Here is a 17455-nt window from a genome sequence, read left to right on the forward strand (position 1 = left end):
CAGAGGAGCCGCATCAGTCCCCAGGAGGGGGAGATGCTCTCTGGGGAGCCGAGGGTCTGTCCTGGTGGGGAGGATGCCGGAGGAAGGGGCCGGGTCCCTTCAGGCCAGCTCAGGGTTGAGACCCCCCACCCCACCACTGCTCCTGAGTCCCTATTCCCCGTCCCCTCCCCTTCCCAGCATTCCCATCCCACCCACCGAGGGCAGAGACTTTTCAGTGTTTCCTGAAGGACTTACTGGATTTATTTTTTCAGTACACGGACGTGTCTTTCCTCTTTGTCTCCCATCGGCAACACTCTGACACCCAGCAGGACAATTCTGCACGTAAAATCTTATTTTCCTAAATGACGCTAACACCCCCACACAGAACAAACCCTGGGAGCCAGGTCAGTGAGCAGCTGGTTCTGCCCCAGCCCAACCACCACGGTCACAGTCTTTTCCTCGGTTTCTGTCGCCGGGTCTCTGCCCCTCTGGGTGACTTTTCACTAAAAAGTGACTCTTGAGGCCCCCAGGCCCCATCGACAGCCGCTGCTCTCATTTAATAGCACATCTGCAGGCCTCTGAGTCATCAGCTTCACACACAACCTTCACCCACTTTTCCTTTCTGAGAGCCTTCTTGGGGGTGGGGGGATGGAGGGAGGGCATAGTTCCCTAATTCAGACCTCAGTCCACACTGTGGAAGCACTGTTCTCTAAGAAGGGGCATTGCATGGACCCTACCTCCTCCCACTGAAGGCAGACCCCCCTCCATGGAAGTCTGTGAGGAGGTGGCCAAGGGTGAAGCCCCCCGCCCTCCAGCAGCGCTGAGAGTGTAGGCTCGGTGCTGGGAGCTGGGAGCTGGCCTCTCTCTCCAGGGGCTGTAGGGCGAGTTGGGGAGAAAACAAAGATCAGCTCTTTCAGAGCCTGTAAGAGGCCTCTTTCTTCAAGGAGGCCTGAAGGTCAAACTTTCCTCTGACTTTAGCCACAGCCTATGAATAGTGAACCATTTTCCTGACCACGAACTCCAGGGCCCTAAGAAAGAAGGAAAGGGAGCAGAAGTTTCTTTTGATGTTTGTAAAGAGCCTGAACTTGACCTTGAACTTGCTGTCTTCGATTCTCTTTTCCTTCCCAAGGACTCATTCTGACCCAATACTGAGGCCACGGCTTTCTCAGCTGCACCCTAGCATCTATGATTCCGTTATGTAAGCTCCCAAGTTATGGGAGACAGGAGGAGCTGAGCCCAAGAAGGGAAATGAGCGGGCTTGCCAGGTGGCTCAGCAGTAAAGAACCCGCATCTCAGCAATGCAGGAGACTCAGGTTCTGTCCCCGGGTGGGGAAGATCCCTGAGAGAAGAGAATAGCTACCACTCCAGTATTCTTGCCTGGAGAATCCCACGGACAGAGGAGCCTGGCGGGCTATAGTCCATGGGGTCACAAAGAGTAGGACACGACTTAGCAACTAAACAACAAGCCAACTAGGAAAGACGGACAACTACAACGATGACTCTAACCAAACGAAACAAAACAATAAGGTGATGTTCATTTTTTTCCAGGTTAGATTCTTAAAATAATGCTGTTCTGATGGATCACATCAGGAAAAGTAAGTCTAACATTTTTCCTGGATGCTGACATTTTTAATGGAGTTATTCTATGGACTGTCATTGTGTTTTAAAGCAGGCACAGAAAGATTTGGAAGTATACATCTAGAAAGGTAAAGCTTCATTTCACATTGTGATATTCAGTAGCAATGAGGATACAGTGGTCCCCAGTTGAAATGAAAGAACAAAAGAGGAAATCAGAGGAAACTCAGAAGGAAGGAATGAGTTGACACCCTGGCACAGAAGTCTCATTTCCCCTCACAAATCCTAACAATGGGAGCTGGGAAGACAAAGCTCGGCAGATAAATTCCCTTCTCTCCCCAGGGCTCTCTCTGAGCTCCAGTCCCTGAGAGCATCCTGCTAGAGGCTCTGCTGACCTACCGCTGCCCCTCCTCATGCTACCCCCATCAGCATGAAGCAGAAATCAACAGGACAACCCCTGCGAACAGGACAGGGTGGACACCCCAGGAGCCGCCTCCGAGCTCCAACAGGGCCCTCTTCTCTCGAAACAACCCCCCAGTCAATGCACAAATCTCAAAGACGGTAAGCTTTTAACAAACTGGATTCAGCAATCAACTGGAAATGGTTACACTTTTTTAATCTTTTTTTTTTTTTTTTTACAGAGGCACTTGATGGATTACCATTTGCCACTGAAAGAATTGGAGGATGCCCATCATACAGGGCTGAACTAAAAGCAAAAGACAACATGTCAAGAATGAATGCACTCTTATACACAGACGAAACGCTAGTTAGAAAAGATACATGCACCCCTATGTTCATAGCATCACTATTCACAACAGCCAAGACATGGTAACAACCTAAGTGTCCATCAACAGAGGAACAGATAAAGAAAATGCAGTACTTAACAAACTGTGGGATATTACTCAGACATAAAAAAGAATGAAACAACAGCTATGTGGATGAACCTAGAGATTATTATACAAAGTGAAGTAAGTCAGACAGAGTAAGACAAATATCACATGATATCACTTATATGTGAAATCTAAAACATGATACCAATAAGCTTATTTATGAAACAGACTCACAGACACAGAGCACAGACTTGTAGTTACCAAGAGGGACAGAGGGCTGAAGACGGATGATGGACTGGGAGTCTGGGATTAGCAGATGCAAGCTATTTCACACAGGATGGATAAACAAGGTCCTACTGTACAGCACAGGGAACTATATTCAATATCCTATGATAAACCATAATGGAAAAGAATATGGAAAGAATACATATGTGTGTGTGTATAACTGAGCCACTTTGCTATACAGCAGAAATTAACACTACATTGTAAATCAACTACACTTCAATAAAATTTACAACAAAAAAGAGTGAATGCACTTTTCTACAAGAACAGGAGACCAGGATCCTTTTACATCTTCAGTGCTCAGAGGGAAAAGTCATCCTTGGAGAGCACAAATCTGTGCCACATCTAATGTAGACTCAGCACCGCAGTAAGGAGGACATTGACAGGACTGCTATGTGTGCCAGGCAGACTCAGACACAGTCCAGTTCTGAGGAGTCGTCACATGCAAAGCACCGTGCTGAGCAGTTAAATCTGTCTTGATACGGTCAACTCATAAATCCAAAGAGACTGGGTTTAGCATTGTGAAAACTAAGGAGAACAGCAGTAGATTTCTACAACGATAAGGAGGGAAAATAAAATGCACTGGACTCCAACGATTAATGAGAGAACCAACCGCAATCCGCACCAGCAACAGCAGGGAATTTATTTTTAGCTCAAACATGAGGCAACGTCATTACAAGCACGATTAAGTCCAGCATGAAGCTGCCAAAATGACTGAAAAATTGCCATCACTGGAGCGAGAGCAGGATGCATGGAGGGACGAGACAAGGTCAGCCTGGGGGGAACACGCCAGAGGGATCCACGACCACGAGGTCAGGCGGACTCTGTCCACTCACGCTCCACAAACCTGGATTCAACTGAAATGACCACCCAAACCCAAGCCCCCTTCCCTGGAGTACAAGAAGAAGCCCTAATATGAGGCTTATGCTTTCCAAATTATAGACAGTGATATAGTTACAGGTATCTACAACCTGAGAGATACATTTTAGAAAAGCAATTAGAATAATTAAAAAAACAGGCCTATGAAAGAAATGTTACGGTGCTTTTGCTTTGAGATGCTAAGTGGGCCAGACTCCAAACTCTGATAGTCACGTTAGAGCCAAATTTCACCCAAAGTAATTGATCTCATGACTATTAGACTAGGTAAGTCAACGTCAAGAACCCTGCTTCAATCACACAGAAATCTCCCTCTAGGGACACTTCAACACAAGTGAAAATAGCAGGTTATAAAGAATCAGGATCCCATTGATAAGAAATTATCACACACACACAGGCAGCTATCTGGAGAATGGCCACCTAATGTCAACAGTAGAAATAATACCTGGGCCGTGGGATTTTGGATCATTTTAATTGTGTGGTTTTGTGTGATTTTTTTCCATCAATACAGAACTATCAATCCCAGGATGCAGACTGCTTGATTCAGATTTCTGCTTTATACCTTCTTGGCTGTGTGGTCTTGACCAGGTTACTCAACCTCTCTGAGCCGGGGTGACCTCCCCTGTGGATGGCGATAAAGACAGTCCCAGCTGAGCGCCGTGAGTGGGCTACACGCATGAGTGTAGTAAGCACGCAGTAAGCACTGAGCACAAGACCGGGGCACAGCCTAGAGGACATGCAGCGCCAGGAGGAGCCGCAACGCTGCCTCTCCGTGTAAAACAGACTTACAACACTCCGGAAGAGCCGTTGCAGGGGTTCCCTGGTGGCTCAGTGGTAAAGAATCTGCCTGCCAATGCAGGAGACACAGCTACGATCCCTGGTCCGGGAAGATCCCACATGCCGCAGAGCAACTAAGCCTGTGGGCCGTAACTACAGAGCCTGTGCTCCAGAGCCTAGGAGCTGCAGCAAGAAGGCACTGCAATAAGATGCCAGTGTGCCACAACTAGAGAGTGCCCCTGCTCACTGCAACTAGAGAAAAGCCCCTGCGCACAGCAAGGAACACCGCACAGCCAGAAATAAATACATAAAATTAGTTTTTAAAAAGCAGCTGCATAAGCAACTATTTCATGAGCAAAAGTAAAATGAGGAAGAAGAAAGCCTCTTTGCTTAAGGAACAACCCCCCAACTCCGAAAACAGAAATTTAGCTGATCGCTACAGAGAACACACAGGGACATAGAGAAGAGACCCCTACACTATCACTTCCCTTGGACTCCAGCACCCTAATTTTGGGAGTGGGTATGGCCCACGGTCAGAGAGAAAGAGGGGCCCCAGATAGCAGCTTCCTGTGTGCTAATCTGAGTTCTCGATTCCACAGCGAAGTAGCAGATGTTCTAACAAGGGTAGCATTTGAGGCCAGAAGATTCGTCCTCATTAAAGGAAAGGAAACCTCTGAGACAGCTTCATCTACAAACACTGGAATGTTCATTTTAAGAGGGGATTTATAGAAAATGAAATTCGTATAAACACACACTTGCTGTGTGAGGAGCTGATAATGAAAACGATGGATTATCCTGAGTCCTAGATTCTCCTGTGAGAGGGAGACGGTTGACAGAATTGATGAGCGAACTGAGGGGCATATTAGAGGGTGGTGAAGGCTGTGGGCTTCCCTGGTAGCGCAGTGGTTGAAGAACTCGCCTCCCAATGCAGGAGGCATGGGTTCAGTCCCTGGGTTGGGAAGATCCTCTGGAGAAGGAAATGGCAACCCACTTCAGGATGCTTGTCTGGGAAATCCCATGGACAGAGGAGACGGACAGAGGAGTCTATGGGGTCACAAAGTTGTGTCCACGGGGACACACCTGAGCACCTGAACACACATAGCAAGGGCTGTGGAGCAAAAGGGAGCGAGCTGGGGTGGGGAGTGAGGAAGTGCTAACATTCTAAGTGGGGTGGGCAGAAACGGTGACATCTGAGCTGGAAACAGACCAGGGCAAGTTCAACCTGTCTTACTCTGCGATAACCAGCTCTGGGGCCAGTTTTGATTGGTTAAGACAAGGTACTGGTGAGCCCTGTGTTCACCCATCCAGGCCACTCCTCTCAACTCTGATAACATATGCCCTAGTTATTACATTCCCTGCTCCCCTGCAGTCTGTGGGTATCTATTGTTTCACCTTTTAAAATCTAGAGATGGAGCTTCTGGAGTTATCTTCTCCATAAACATTTTCAGGAAATAAAAAGAATTAGGAATAAGGGATGGGAGGAGATAGTGAAGGACAGGGAAGCCTGGAATGCTGCAGTGCAGGGGGGATCACAAAGAGCTGCACACAACTTAGCCTCTGAACAACAACAGGAATAAGAGAGCAGTCATCCATTGTTCCTGGTAACCCAGGACCCATTCCCCCGATTCCCAGGATGGGAACCCAGACTTCAGGGAACAAAGCCTGTCCAGCTCCCAGGCCATGGAGCTCCGGTGGAACTGAGCACAGCCACCTCTGGGGGCAAGTGCACTCCCCGGCCCCGCCAGCAGGGGCGCCACATCCCCTGAGCACACAGCTCAGACCAGGTAGAGGAGGAGCCCCCTGCCTGGGAAGAGTTGCTCTATCTGGGGGGCTGCTGAGCCAGGGGGTCAGCCTAAAAAGAAGTCAATTTCAAGGTCAGCAAGCAAAGAAAATGGAATAGAGTCGTGCAGCTTTGACGGCACATTGGCAGGGATGGGATTCAGCCCCTTCCCGTTCCTCATGCCTAAAGAGCATGTTTCCTTTTGTGCTTAACTCATTTGAAGCTGGGTTTCTATCACTAGTCACCAAGTCTTGTCAGATACAAAGAAACCAGTGCTGTTTGGCAGCGTTTCCCCAGGAAGCCAGCAGCAGCGTGTCCTTACCCTTTCCTGACCAGCAGTGTCCCAGATGAGGAACTTGTGAAGTTCATTTCCACAAGGCACAGTTTTGGTCATAAAAGACGCCCTGAAAAAGAGAAGCAACATTGGCACATCACCAATCACCCCTGAGACCTTCACGAAGACTCCTGTTTCCAACAGGTGATGGCGGGGCCTTGGCAGGACCCCATAGGCTCTCCTCTGGGGTCCATGGAGAGGAAAGGGGACCTGTCACCCGAAAATCCCGCCTCTTCTGTTAGTCCAACAAGGGACATGGGCGGGGGGAGGCAAAAAGTGTATTCAGAACACTGTGTTTCAAAACCCTTATCTTCAACAGTCCTAAGACATTAGATGCTTGAAATCAGGGGAAAAAACCTTAAGATTTTAAAAATGTATCATCACCACAATTAAGAGTAAAAACAGCAGCTGTATCCGGGCACATGAGAGTGTGGGCCTTGCAGAGGTGTAAACAGTGGTGCATACTCCCTGCTCTTTGACCCCAGCACTGGCAGCAACCATTAGAATACTGTGTCTCACCCTCACCCTGCTTGTGCAAGTGCAGGGATAAAGATGGGTAGATGAACAAATACTTGTTTTCTCCATGAAAAAGGGAGGATTTGAAACTCTCAGTAGATAATGAAACACTTGATACTTTTTTTTTGCATAGTTCCTCTTAAGCTTTTTCTCAGTGCTCAGAAAAGATGTAAAAGTCTAACACAAGGAATGTTGAGTAGCCTTAGTTTTTTTTTTTTCCTGTGTGATAAAGTTTCCCATTCATTAAACAACAGCAAGCCTCTGACTGTGCGAGAAGCAGGCACAAGGAGCCTCCTGACGTGGTGTGGTCAGTACACGCATCACCTGTTCACCTGTGCAGAGTTCCTGCCAAAAAATGTTTAGTGTAAATTTAATCCTGAGGATGCAATCCAGTAAATCTGGACTAGGCAACATTCTAACACATGATGGGCCCAAATGCTTGGAGCAAGTCAATGTCCTGAAAAGTGAACAAAACCAAAGACAGCGGGTCGGGGCAGGGGGGTTGTTTTAGAATCTAGATTAAGAGAGGAAAGAGACAAACCCACCAATGCACTGTATGGAACTTGACTGGACCCTGGATTAGTGGGAAAAGTACTCCAAAGTTTTGAGAACAAATGAAATTGGCAAAATGAAAATTTAGACTATATGTCAGATATGATCACTGAACCAAATTTACTTTCTAGGAACAATAAAGGTGTCCTCCTCTTGTTCTTCTCAGGATGCAGACTGGAGTTTGCAGGGGTAAGCATCAGGATGTCTTCCCTCACTTTCATGGACTCCAAGGGCCCTCACAGTCCAGCAAGAGTCCAGCCCTGCCACCACTCAGTGCTCAGCCTGGTAAGATTTCCTCAATTTCTACTCTTCCCTGAGACTAAGGGCAGACCACAGAAGTTCCAGGGAGGAAGATATTCATCCCTGTAGGTCCCATGACTGTCCCCACAATGTACTGAACACCACGGTGAATAGTCAGAGAGCTCTAATTATTAACATGCAATGGCACTAGATGGAAATTCTAAGCATTTTTCTAAGTGATATAACCTAACATGATCAAAATCACATCTGCCGCATGACATTTCATTTCTTTAAGAGTTCTTAAACTGTACGTCCCAGCTTATTCGTCAGAGCAAATATACTCCAAAAATCAAAATCTCTTGATGACTTTTCTCATTATAAAAGCAATATTAGTACTTCACTAAAAAAAATTTTTTTTAATGAATATAAAGGAGGAACATAAAATCAGTTGTAATTTCACTACCCAGTCATAATCACTGCTAATAAGTTGATACTGTCTTCCAAATGGTGTTGACACAACTTTTATCCCCCGAGTCGATGGTACATAGATTTCGTATCTCCTGCACTTGATATATCGTGAACATCTTTCTATTTCTGTGACTACAGATCAGCATCATTACCTGGTGACTGTATATTACACACCATGTCATGGTCCCCTATTTTTCACTATTATGACAATGGTTAAATGAATATCCTTGAACCTGAATCTTTGTGTCCTTGTACAACTATTCTTTGGACTTCTTAGAAGCATATATTCTCCACATTGCTATGCTCACCAAATGGTAGCTTGTACCTACCTCTACACCCGCTGAAATGTATGAGATGATTTTTTCCGCAAACAAGAGCCTCTTGAATCTGCTCCAGGATGACACACAGGAAATGGTATTTCATTTCTGGTTTTTGTCATGGTTGTCGTAAGTCTGACATCATTTTAGTATTTTCTCTTCAGTTGTTTTCCTTTTGTGAATCTTTAGTTCATGACCTTTGCCTACTTTTTAGCAGGGATGGTCATCCCGCTTCTTGTGTCCTTTTTGATTATTTTAAACCAACTTTTTGTAACAGTGTATTTAAAAAAATTTTTTTTCCAGTTTAACCTTCACCCTTTAACTTGGCTTATGGAACATTTTCCAAAAATGCTTTTTAAAATTGTATGTAGACAGCGATATCAACATTTCGTCTTGATGCTTATTTTTATTTTTACATTGATGTAAGTCAGATTTTCTCAGGTGGCTGGTGGTAAAGTAGAAAAGAATCTGCCTGCCAATGCAGCAGATGCAAGTTCAATCCTGGGTCAGGAAGATCTCCTGGAGAAAGAATTGGCAACCCACTCCAATATTCTTGCCTGGGAAATCCCAAGGACAGAGGAGCCTGGCAGGCTACAGTCCATGGGGTCGCAGAAAATCAGACACGACCTAGCGACTAAACAGCAAGTCACTTACCAACTAAACAAGTCACTTAGCAACTAAACAACAAATCAGATTTTCATTCATTCTTCAATATATTCTAGGCAATGGGATAAATAACACAGCAACTCTGCTCACAAAAAGTTCTCAGGTTTAGAAAACTAAGTTCATGCCTTTAAAATCTTAGACTTTTATGAGCTAGAGGAAAAAAATATACCCAGACTACCCTTTTCACTTTACAGATAAGATGGAGGTAAGCCTGAGACCTGAGACGGCCTTGACCCTGGTCAAGAAAGAATCTGATGGCACAGTCAGGAGAGAAGACAGAGCCCCATGGCCACCCTGGGGGATGAGGGTCACAGTCCCTCAGTTTGCTCATCTGTGAAATAGGCCCCAAATCCACCCTGCGTGATCTATGGGCTGCTTCAGGGTCGAATGAGGAAATGACAGCTGGGGAGTCCCCGTTGGTATACAGTGAGCCCGCGAGGAACAGCTCTAGTGAAAGTAGCAATGCATATCATACCATAGATATGCATGTATTCACCTATATGTGGGGCTTCCCTGGTGGCTCAACTGGTAAAGAATCTGCCTGCTAATGCAGGAGACGCTAGAGATGCGGGTTTGATCCCTGAGTCAGGAAGATCCCCTGGAGGAGGGCATGGCAACACACTCCAGGATTCTTGCCTGGAGAATCCCATGGACAGAGGAGCCTGGCAGGCTACAGTCTATGAGGTCGCAAAGAGTTGGACACGGCTGAGCATGCACACACACACACATACCTATACGTGCAGACACCTCTCTCCATTCCTGATTTCCTGCCACTAGGAGAAAGACAATTACTGTTTGAAATGAAGACTGACAACCGTTGCTCTTTTGGTTGGGTTTTTGGTTTTTTTTTCCAGCCTCCTTGCTAGCTTTTAACTTCAGACTCTCAGGCGTCTTTGCTTCCTGAGCAATGGGGGTGAGCAATGCTGAACTGGCTTCACTACCTGCGGGAAGCAGAATCTGGCAGAGAAGAAACATGATGTCCTTGTAAAGGTCAAACAAGAAAGAGAGGTGCACACATCTGTTCATGATGCTGAAAATCTGCTTGAATAGCAGTCAGGGTTTCTCATGAGTCATCGGGTGACAAGGATGAACTTTCGGTGCAGAAACGATGCCCTTTCACAGCCTGAGGTCTTTCCCAAGGCAGTGATCACCGTGGGAGGCGGTGGACTCCCAGTGGACTCCATGGCTGTGAGTCAGAAGCTTGCCGTGTGCCCTGCCGTGAATCTTCTCCACTCAAGGCTGATGGAGGCCGTTGCCCTGTCCTCATCCATCCTACCCAGTTCCCCAAATTGATATACTCGTTGTTTCCCTGCTGAGGAAAACCAAACCTTGCTCTCTGCAGAGAGCATGCTGTCTTCATGGAGAAAAACACACTGGGCCAAGTACTAAGATGGTAAAAAATTAACCACCTGCGAAACAGCACAGCAGAAGCACATCTGGTGAAGGCATCCGTAGCAAGGAGAAAGCGAACAGGAAGTGCTCTCACGTCCCAAGGCTGGGGTCTGGGCAGGGCAGGGAGTAGGAGGGCAGTCCTCCCCTCCCCCTCCCAAGCATTGGAACAGAGATGCCGACACTGCATTAAGCCAGGAAAGGAAAATCAATCTGCCCACGAGCCGTGCAGACGGCTCTGCTGTGAGTGGACGCGTTCCCAGGTTTCCTGGCAGGCAGGTTCAAGCAGGACCTTCGTCCCAGATCGTCCCAGATCTCGACTTCCATCTGGAAATAAAGTCGGCATGATCTGCAGAATAACGCACTCGGAGATCAAGGAAACAATCCGAGGCAGCAGTGAGGGCAGCTGGTGCAGGGTGGAGGGGACTGTAGGGACAGGAAGACCAGACACACCGCCCAAGTCCCTGAGTTGTGTCCAAGTCTTCACAGTCGGGACTGAGTCTCCCTGGCTGGGATGAACACCCCCGAAGGCTCAGACACTGTGACCTCTCTGGGTATTTAGAAAGGAAGAAAGGTGGATCGGAAGAACAGATGAGAACTTACCCAATGGTCGGGCTGATGTTGTGGTCAAAGTGATCCTGGACAAATCGACACACGATGCTGGACTTCCCCACGCCAGTGTCCTGGAAGAGGACAAGAATACAGCCATGAAGACCATGGGGGTGGATTCTGACCCAGTATAAACAGAACCCAGCACAGGGGAGCTTACTTCCAGCTGGGGGGAAGTGGGATATTTTCTTCTATTTCATACCAGAAATTTTGACAATGAAGTTGTATTGCCTTCATAAAAGAAGTATGCTACAAGTAAATTTCAGAAACATGTGCCATCTATACACAATAATTAACCTAGAACTGGCATGTTTCAATACACGTGCTTCCAGAAACTTGGAAATTTGGGGAGGGATCTAAGAAGTATGGCAACACATCACTTTGTTTTGGTAGAAACTGATTTTATTCAAACCTTTAGCACTCTAAAAAGACGTAACCTATTTTTCTAGGTATCATCCTATAAGAACGATAAATTCTAATTATTGCATGTTTTATCATTTTCTCTCTAGAATCTGATGGCTGCATAAGAACCTCAAGTTTTGCTCAATTGTACAGCTCTTTCTCTGTTAAATAATTCTATAAAGCTGTTAGGAAAGGGGTCCACTCACTCACTGGAAACAGACACATGCATTTTTCTCTGTGTGTGCATGCTAAGTTGCTCAGTCCTGTCTGACTCTTTGCGACCTGACTGTAGCCGGCCAGGCTCATCTGTCCATGGGATTCTCCAGGCAAGAATACTGGAGTGGTTGCTACTTCCTCCTCCAGGGGATCATCCAGACTTAGGAATCGAACCTGCGTTTCTTAGTCTCCTGCATTGGCAGGCGGGTTCTTTACCACTAGTGCCACCTGGGAAGTCCCAAGTGCATTTTTCTCCAGTCCTCTCCAAATCCTTTGTCAAATGGTTTAAGGAATAAAAAAAAAAAACACATTCACAAGGTCAAAGAGATGGGAGAAGAGACAACCATCAGACAAGTGAGGACAGAGAGGAACAGCTGGGGGAGGGAGGGTGGGGTGACTGTGAAAGAAGGAGCCAGAGCCTAAGGGCCTGCAGCAGGGACAGCAAGTCAGTCCCGCCCACATTCCCTGCAGGTACCAAGAGCTGGAGGCAGTGCTAGAATCAGAATGTCAGAACCAGAGGCAAGACTGCAGAGAATCACACCTAGGTCCCCAGACATGGGATCAGGGGAGGGATGTTCTGGGAGGATGCTGGAGGATGCTGGAGGCTGACTCCAGAAAACCTGTGTCAGACACAGGCTGGCTGACGACCCTGCACACAGCTTGGGTTGGGGCGGGGGGAGCTACTCACCCAACCCTGCCCCACCCTGTTGAAGCCCAGATGGAAGAGGCAAGTGTGTCTCCCCACTTGCAGACCCAGCTATGAACACGTGGAGTCCCCCAACTAGAGGCCACGTGTGCCCCCACCCACCAACCCCTGTGCAAACAGAGCTTTGGGGAGGCATTTTATTTTTTTAAACATTCTCCTTTTATTTATTTTTTTCTTTCGGCAAAGCCACACAGCATGCCGGGGTTTTAGTTCCCTGACCAGGGATCAAACCCGTGCCCCCTGCATTGGAAGCGTGGACCCCTAACCACTGGACCACCGGGGAAGTCCCTGGGGATGCATTTTAATCTTTCAAAAAGAAATACTCATCTAAGAAATACCGGAGAGTTACACCCACAGAAAAGTAGAGGATGCATTTTCAGAAGATCATTCAGTAAGTAAGATGGACCCTCAGAAACTAAAAACATGATGACAAAAATGGAAATTTCAAAGGGAGAGTTGGCAAGGTGAAGTCCAGAGATTGCCCAGGAAGCAGGACAAAGGAGAACAAAGCTCCTGCCCCCGCTGCCCTTTGAGAGTGGCCGCACGGCGAAGAGATCCAGGGCGCAAATCTGCTCTGGGAGGACTGCAGAGACTCGAGACAGAGAAGTGAGAGGGGAAAGAGACACACCTAGCCCAAGAAGGAAAAACAGTGATGAGCTTCTCTTCAAAGCTTCAAGTTAAAAGCCCGCAGATCAAGGAGAAAATGCTAAAACTCAGAGAAAGTTGTTTTTCTCCAGACACTGAAACATGAAATGAGATTTGAAACACCATCGGCATCTGAATTATGGGCGTGCCCTCTCGCTCCCGCACTCGGGACAATTCTAGCAAACCCGGGGCGGGTGGGCCTCAGGCTTGGGATCCTCATCAGAAGGTCACTGTCCAGAAGGTGTCACCTCCCAGAGCACGTGGCCTGCACTGGCTCTGAGCCCCGGGAAAAAGCCGCACCAGACGCTGCATCTTTGCAGCCCTGGGTCGATGTGCAGAGTTCAAAGAGGTGACGACAGAAAAGAAACACCAGATCCTCGGACTCCAGATCGATGTGACTGCTATTTCCAGCTGCATCCCCAGGAAGGACTCCAGCTAACACTTCTCAGTGTCCCCAAACCACAGCCCCGTCCTTCCCATCACAGCTGAGCTTAAAGTCCCTGTGAAAGAGCAGACCCCTACCACCCTGCAGTCCTCACAGCCCCAGCGACTCTGGACAGGAAGAACTGGGCTGCACCCGGGCCTCCCCCGTACCCAGCTGGGACAATGGCCCCTTGATAGCCTCCCCCCAGCAGCAGAGCCCTTGTCTTCTAAAGGAGCGGCTGGCATCCAGGGCTCTGGCCCGAGGGGGCATTCTCATGGACAGGACTCTGCTCCAGGGAGCACGTTTCGGAGCCCATTTGGTTTCAGCTGCCAAGAGCTGACTCATTAGAAAAGACCCTGATGCTGGGAAAGACTGAAGGCAGGAGGAGAAGGGGACAACAGAGGGCAAGATGGTTGGATGGCATCACCAACTCAACGGACATGAGTTCGAGCAAACTCCGGGAGATAGTGAAGGACAGGAAAGCCTAGAGTGCTGCAGTCCATGGAATCCCAAAGAGTCAGACACAACTGAGTGACTGAACGACGACAAAATCATCTTGTGGGGTCAGAGGTTTTGTGACAACTTGGGGATTGCCTGCTCCTAGGCCTGCCATTCCCCCGCCGGCCACCAGGGGAAGGCCCTGCCCACGGATGGCAGATGATGGCAGAGCAGGATGCAGGGCAGTTGTCATGAATCACTGAGCTGGGTGACTTCCTTTTCCTGCAGGACCTCTTTCAGACAGTCACACACACACACAGGCAGGAGGAAAACGCCCCGGATCATGCCTGTCCCACAGGAAATTGCAAAGCTCTGAAGCAGCAACTCCTGGGTGGATAAAGGCATCCGAGGAACAAGAGGAGGGCTGGGAGGCACAGGCTGCTCACCCCTTCTCCTCGGCCCCGTGACTTCCGGGGGACTCGACGCCCTTGGAAGGAAGCTGGCTCCGCTTCCTGAAATGACAGGACGTTGTTACAGCCCATCCAGCCCCGAGTCTGCAGGAAAGGAGGCTGCGTGGCTTCCCTGAGGGTCACACAGCAGGCTGGAGGGTCAGAGCACAGTTTTCCGAGTCCCGTGAAAACCCTACAGGCTCTCACCAGGTAAATCAACTCCCCGACAGATGTAAATGTCTTCTTAAGGAAGTCCACTTCTTGGACCCATGAGGAGGGCCTTTACTACTGCTTTCCAGGTTCACCACCCATAAGAGAATCATTCGTCTTAAAGACGCATCTGCTAGGTCTTGCCCGAATGGGAGGGGGACGTACTGTCAGCTACCAAGGAGGCATCAGCATAAAACCAATTCTTTTCTTTTTTTAATTGAACATAGTTGATTTAAAATGTCGTTCATCATTAGTCTCAGGTGTACAGCACAGTGACTCAGTCATACACACACATGTACATCTGTATCTATATCTATTCTTGGTCAGAGTCTTTTCCCTAATAAGTTGTGCTGCGTTGTGTGCTAACCTGCTTCAGTTGTGTCTGACTCTGTGAGACCCCATGGACTGTAGCCAGCCGGGTTCCTCTGTCCATGGGATTCTCCAGGCAAGAATACTGTAGTGGGTTGCCATGCCCTCCTCCGGGGATCGAATCAGGGTCTTTTACTTCTCCTACGTTGGCAGGCAGGTTCTTTATAACTAGCACCACCTGGGAAGCCCCTAGGTCACTTACACATCAGACCTAAACTTGCAAAGGAATCAGACAGGGTGTCAGAGCCAGGGTGACCAAGACTGCACAGGCCACCCCAAGACGTCAACAGGACGGTTGATGGCTGGGTTCCAAACTTTTAAAACTCAGGCATGCATCTTTCTGTTGACATAATGCTTTAAATAAATCATGATTCTTTCCCAAGCTTGGGCGTGCACTATAGCTCTCTACAATGAAGACCCCAACATCCATTTACAATATTATTTCCATAGGAAACTTTATTCTACTTTCAAACTTGGGATTTCAGCCAGTACCAACCAGACTCTCAGGCCTGCAGTCCAAGCAGAACACTCCAGGAGTGAAGAGATCTTTGGGGAACATTTAATATTCTGTTGCTAAGTCATGTCTGACTCTTTGCAATCCCATGGACTGCAGCATGCCAGGCTTCCCTGTCCTTCACCATCTCCCGGAGTTTGTTCAAATTCATATCCATTGAGTTGGTGATGTTATTCAACCATCTCATCCTCTGTTGCCCGCCTTGGGGGACTCCTGCATTTGGACTCCAGGCATATTGCTAATAATCCCAACCCTTCTTCAGAGCAAAAGTGGACTAAACATTCACAGGGATGATGACAAAAGCTGAGCTCATAAAAGCTCCCGGCACCCAGCCAGGCATTTTCTATGGAGAAATGTCCACTATCATCTCCTGAAGCTTTGTTTCTGCTGTCGCCTCTCTTCTCTCCTTCTGTGACTCCGGCTGTGCTTGTACTATACTTTTTCACTGTACCATGTACGTCTTCATCTTCTTTTCTTTATTTTCCATCTTTTATTTGTCTGAGTTTCAGTTTTGAATTATTCTGACCTATCTTCTAGTTCTTTTTAAAGATGTATTGAACATGATGATAAACCCATTTATTGATTTTCTGATATCAGTTATTGCATTTTTTCCACCATAAAATTTTCACAGTACAGTTTTCGATGGCATGCCAAAGTCTGAAATCATGACTTTTATTTCCTTGAACATAATAAACATGCATATATTATTATTTTATTTTTTAATATTTATTTTATGTATTTGGCTGTGCTGGGACTCAGTTGCAGCACACTGGATTTTCGTGGCATCATCCAGAATCTTCTAGTTTAAAGTACATTGTCTAGATTCTAGTTTGGTTTCTATTGTTTGTGGAAAAGTTTTCAGTCGAATTGCCCTGTCTCCTCCTATCACTGGTCAAGTTTAAGTTCTGGAAGCATCACCCAAGGACAGGGAATCAGAGTAGCCTGTCCAGGGATATGGGTCTCCAAGCACAAGACGCCCCCCAGGTCTTCTCTGACTGTGGGATGGTGTTTAAAAAGAACAGGTGGCCTTGATTCTGCGATGTCATCCACCCCCAAAAAACTGTTCCTAGTAAGAAAATATTTATGCCATTTTTAAATGCCATCCCATCCTGTCTGCCTCTCGTTGTTCCAGCACTGGTGGATCTGGTGGATTAAAGAGTCCCTCATTCCATCAATCATCGAGGGCTCTGGCCCCAGAGCGGCTGGTGGCCTCTCCATCCTGCAGGTGGCAAAGGCATGTCCTAGGAGTTCTAGGGAAACTGAAGTCGAGTATTTGGCGTGGGAAAAGGTGAGCACCAGGGGCTCCATCTCTCTACCAGCCTGGCTTCCCTCTGCCTCACTCCTCCAACAAGTTAAAGAAGGAAAAGAACAAGGAAGATGCTTCTTAAAAGGGGAAGAACGGCGAGTCCCATCACCCTCCACTTCCGACATAGCAGCCCCGCTGCTTCTCAGCTTTTTCAGAGAGCCCTTCGTCCCGATGCACAGACTCTGTGCAGCCAAGCAGACACTGCCGTGTGTCTGAGTCTTACAAAGTGTGACCTTAACTGTTTAAAAATTTGTCTAATCTTGTGTTTTACTTAATCTCACTTCCTTCCAGAGGAACCACCGGCTCTTCTGTCACCTTTCTTTCCACTCAAGCAGCGCACATGTGGGGTGGTGACTGGGCAAGCCAGGTTCTCCAGACAAATGGCAGAGACAAATGGCCCCCTGTTCCCAGCGGGGAGCCCACCGGCCTGCACAGGCTCCCTGTACCGACGCGGGATTTTATTGTTCTATAATGTTCTTACAAAACACCCAATATTCACTTCTCCCAAGTTTCAGGTCTAGCAAATAAGGACACAGAATGATCATAATTGCAGCTTCTAATATGGTTCCCAGTGACTCCTGACACC

At 47.5% G+C, this 17455-nt stretch overlaps 1 protein-coding gene across 1 annotated transcript in view; it reads right to left on the bottom strand.

Annotated features, from left to right (window-relative positions):
• RAB31 (RAB31, member RAS oncogene family) overlaps nt 1–17455 on the bottom strand; it is a gene marked incomplete in the record, with an annotated part of 63884 nt that overhangs the window by 22134 nt on the left and 24295 nt on the right. Inside the window, 2 exon segments of the mRNA XM_045164092.1 lie at nt 6422–6503; nt 11185–11264. Of these exon segments, the coding sequence (XP_045020027.1) occupies nt 6422–6503; nt 11185–11264 (162 nt within the window).

Source organism: Bubalus bubalis, chromosome 22 (genome assembly GCF_019923935.1).
Source record: "Bubalus bubalis isolate 160015118507 breed Murrah chromosome 22, NDDB_SH_1, whole genome shotgun sequence".
In the NCBI taxonomy this organism is placed as follows: Eukaryota; Metazoa; Chordata; class Mammalia; order Artiodactyla; family Bovidae; genus Bubalus; species Bubalus bubalis.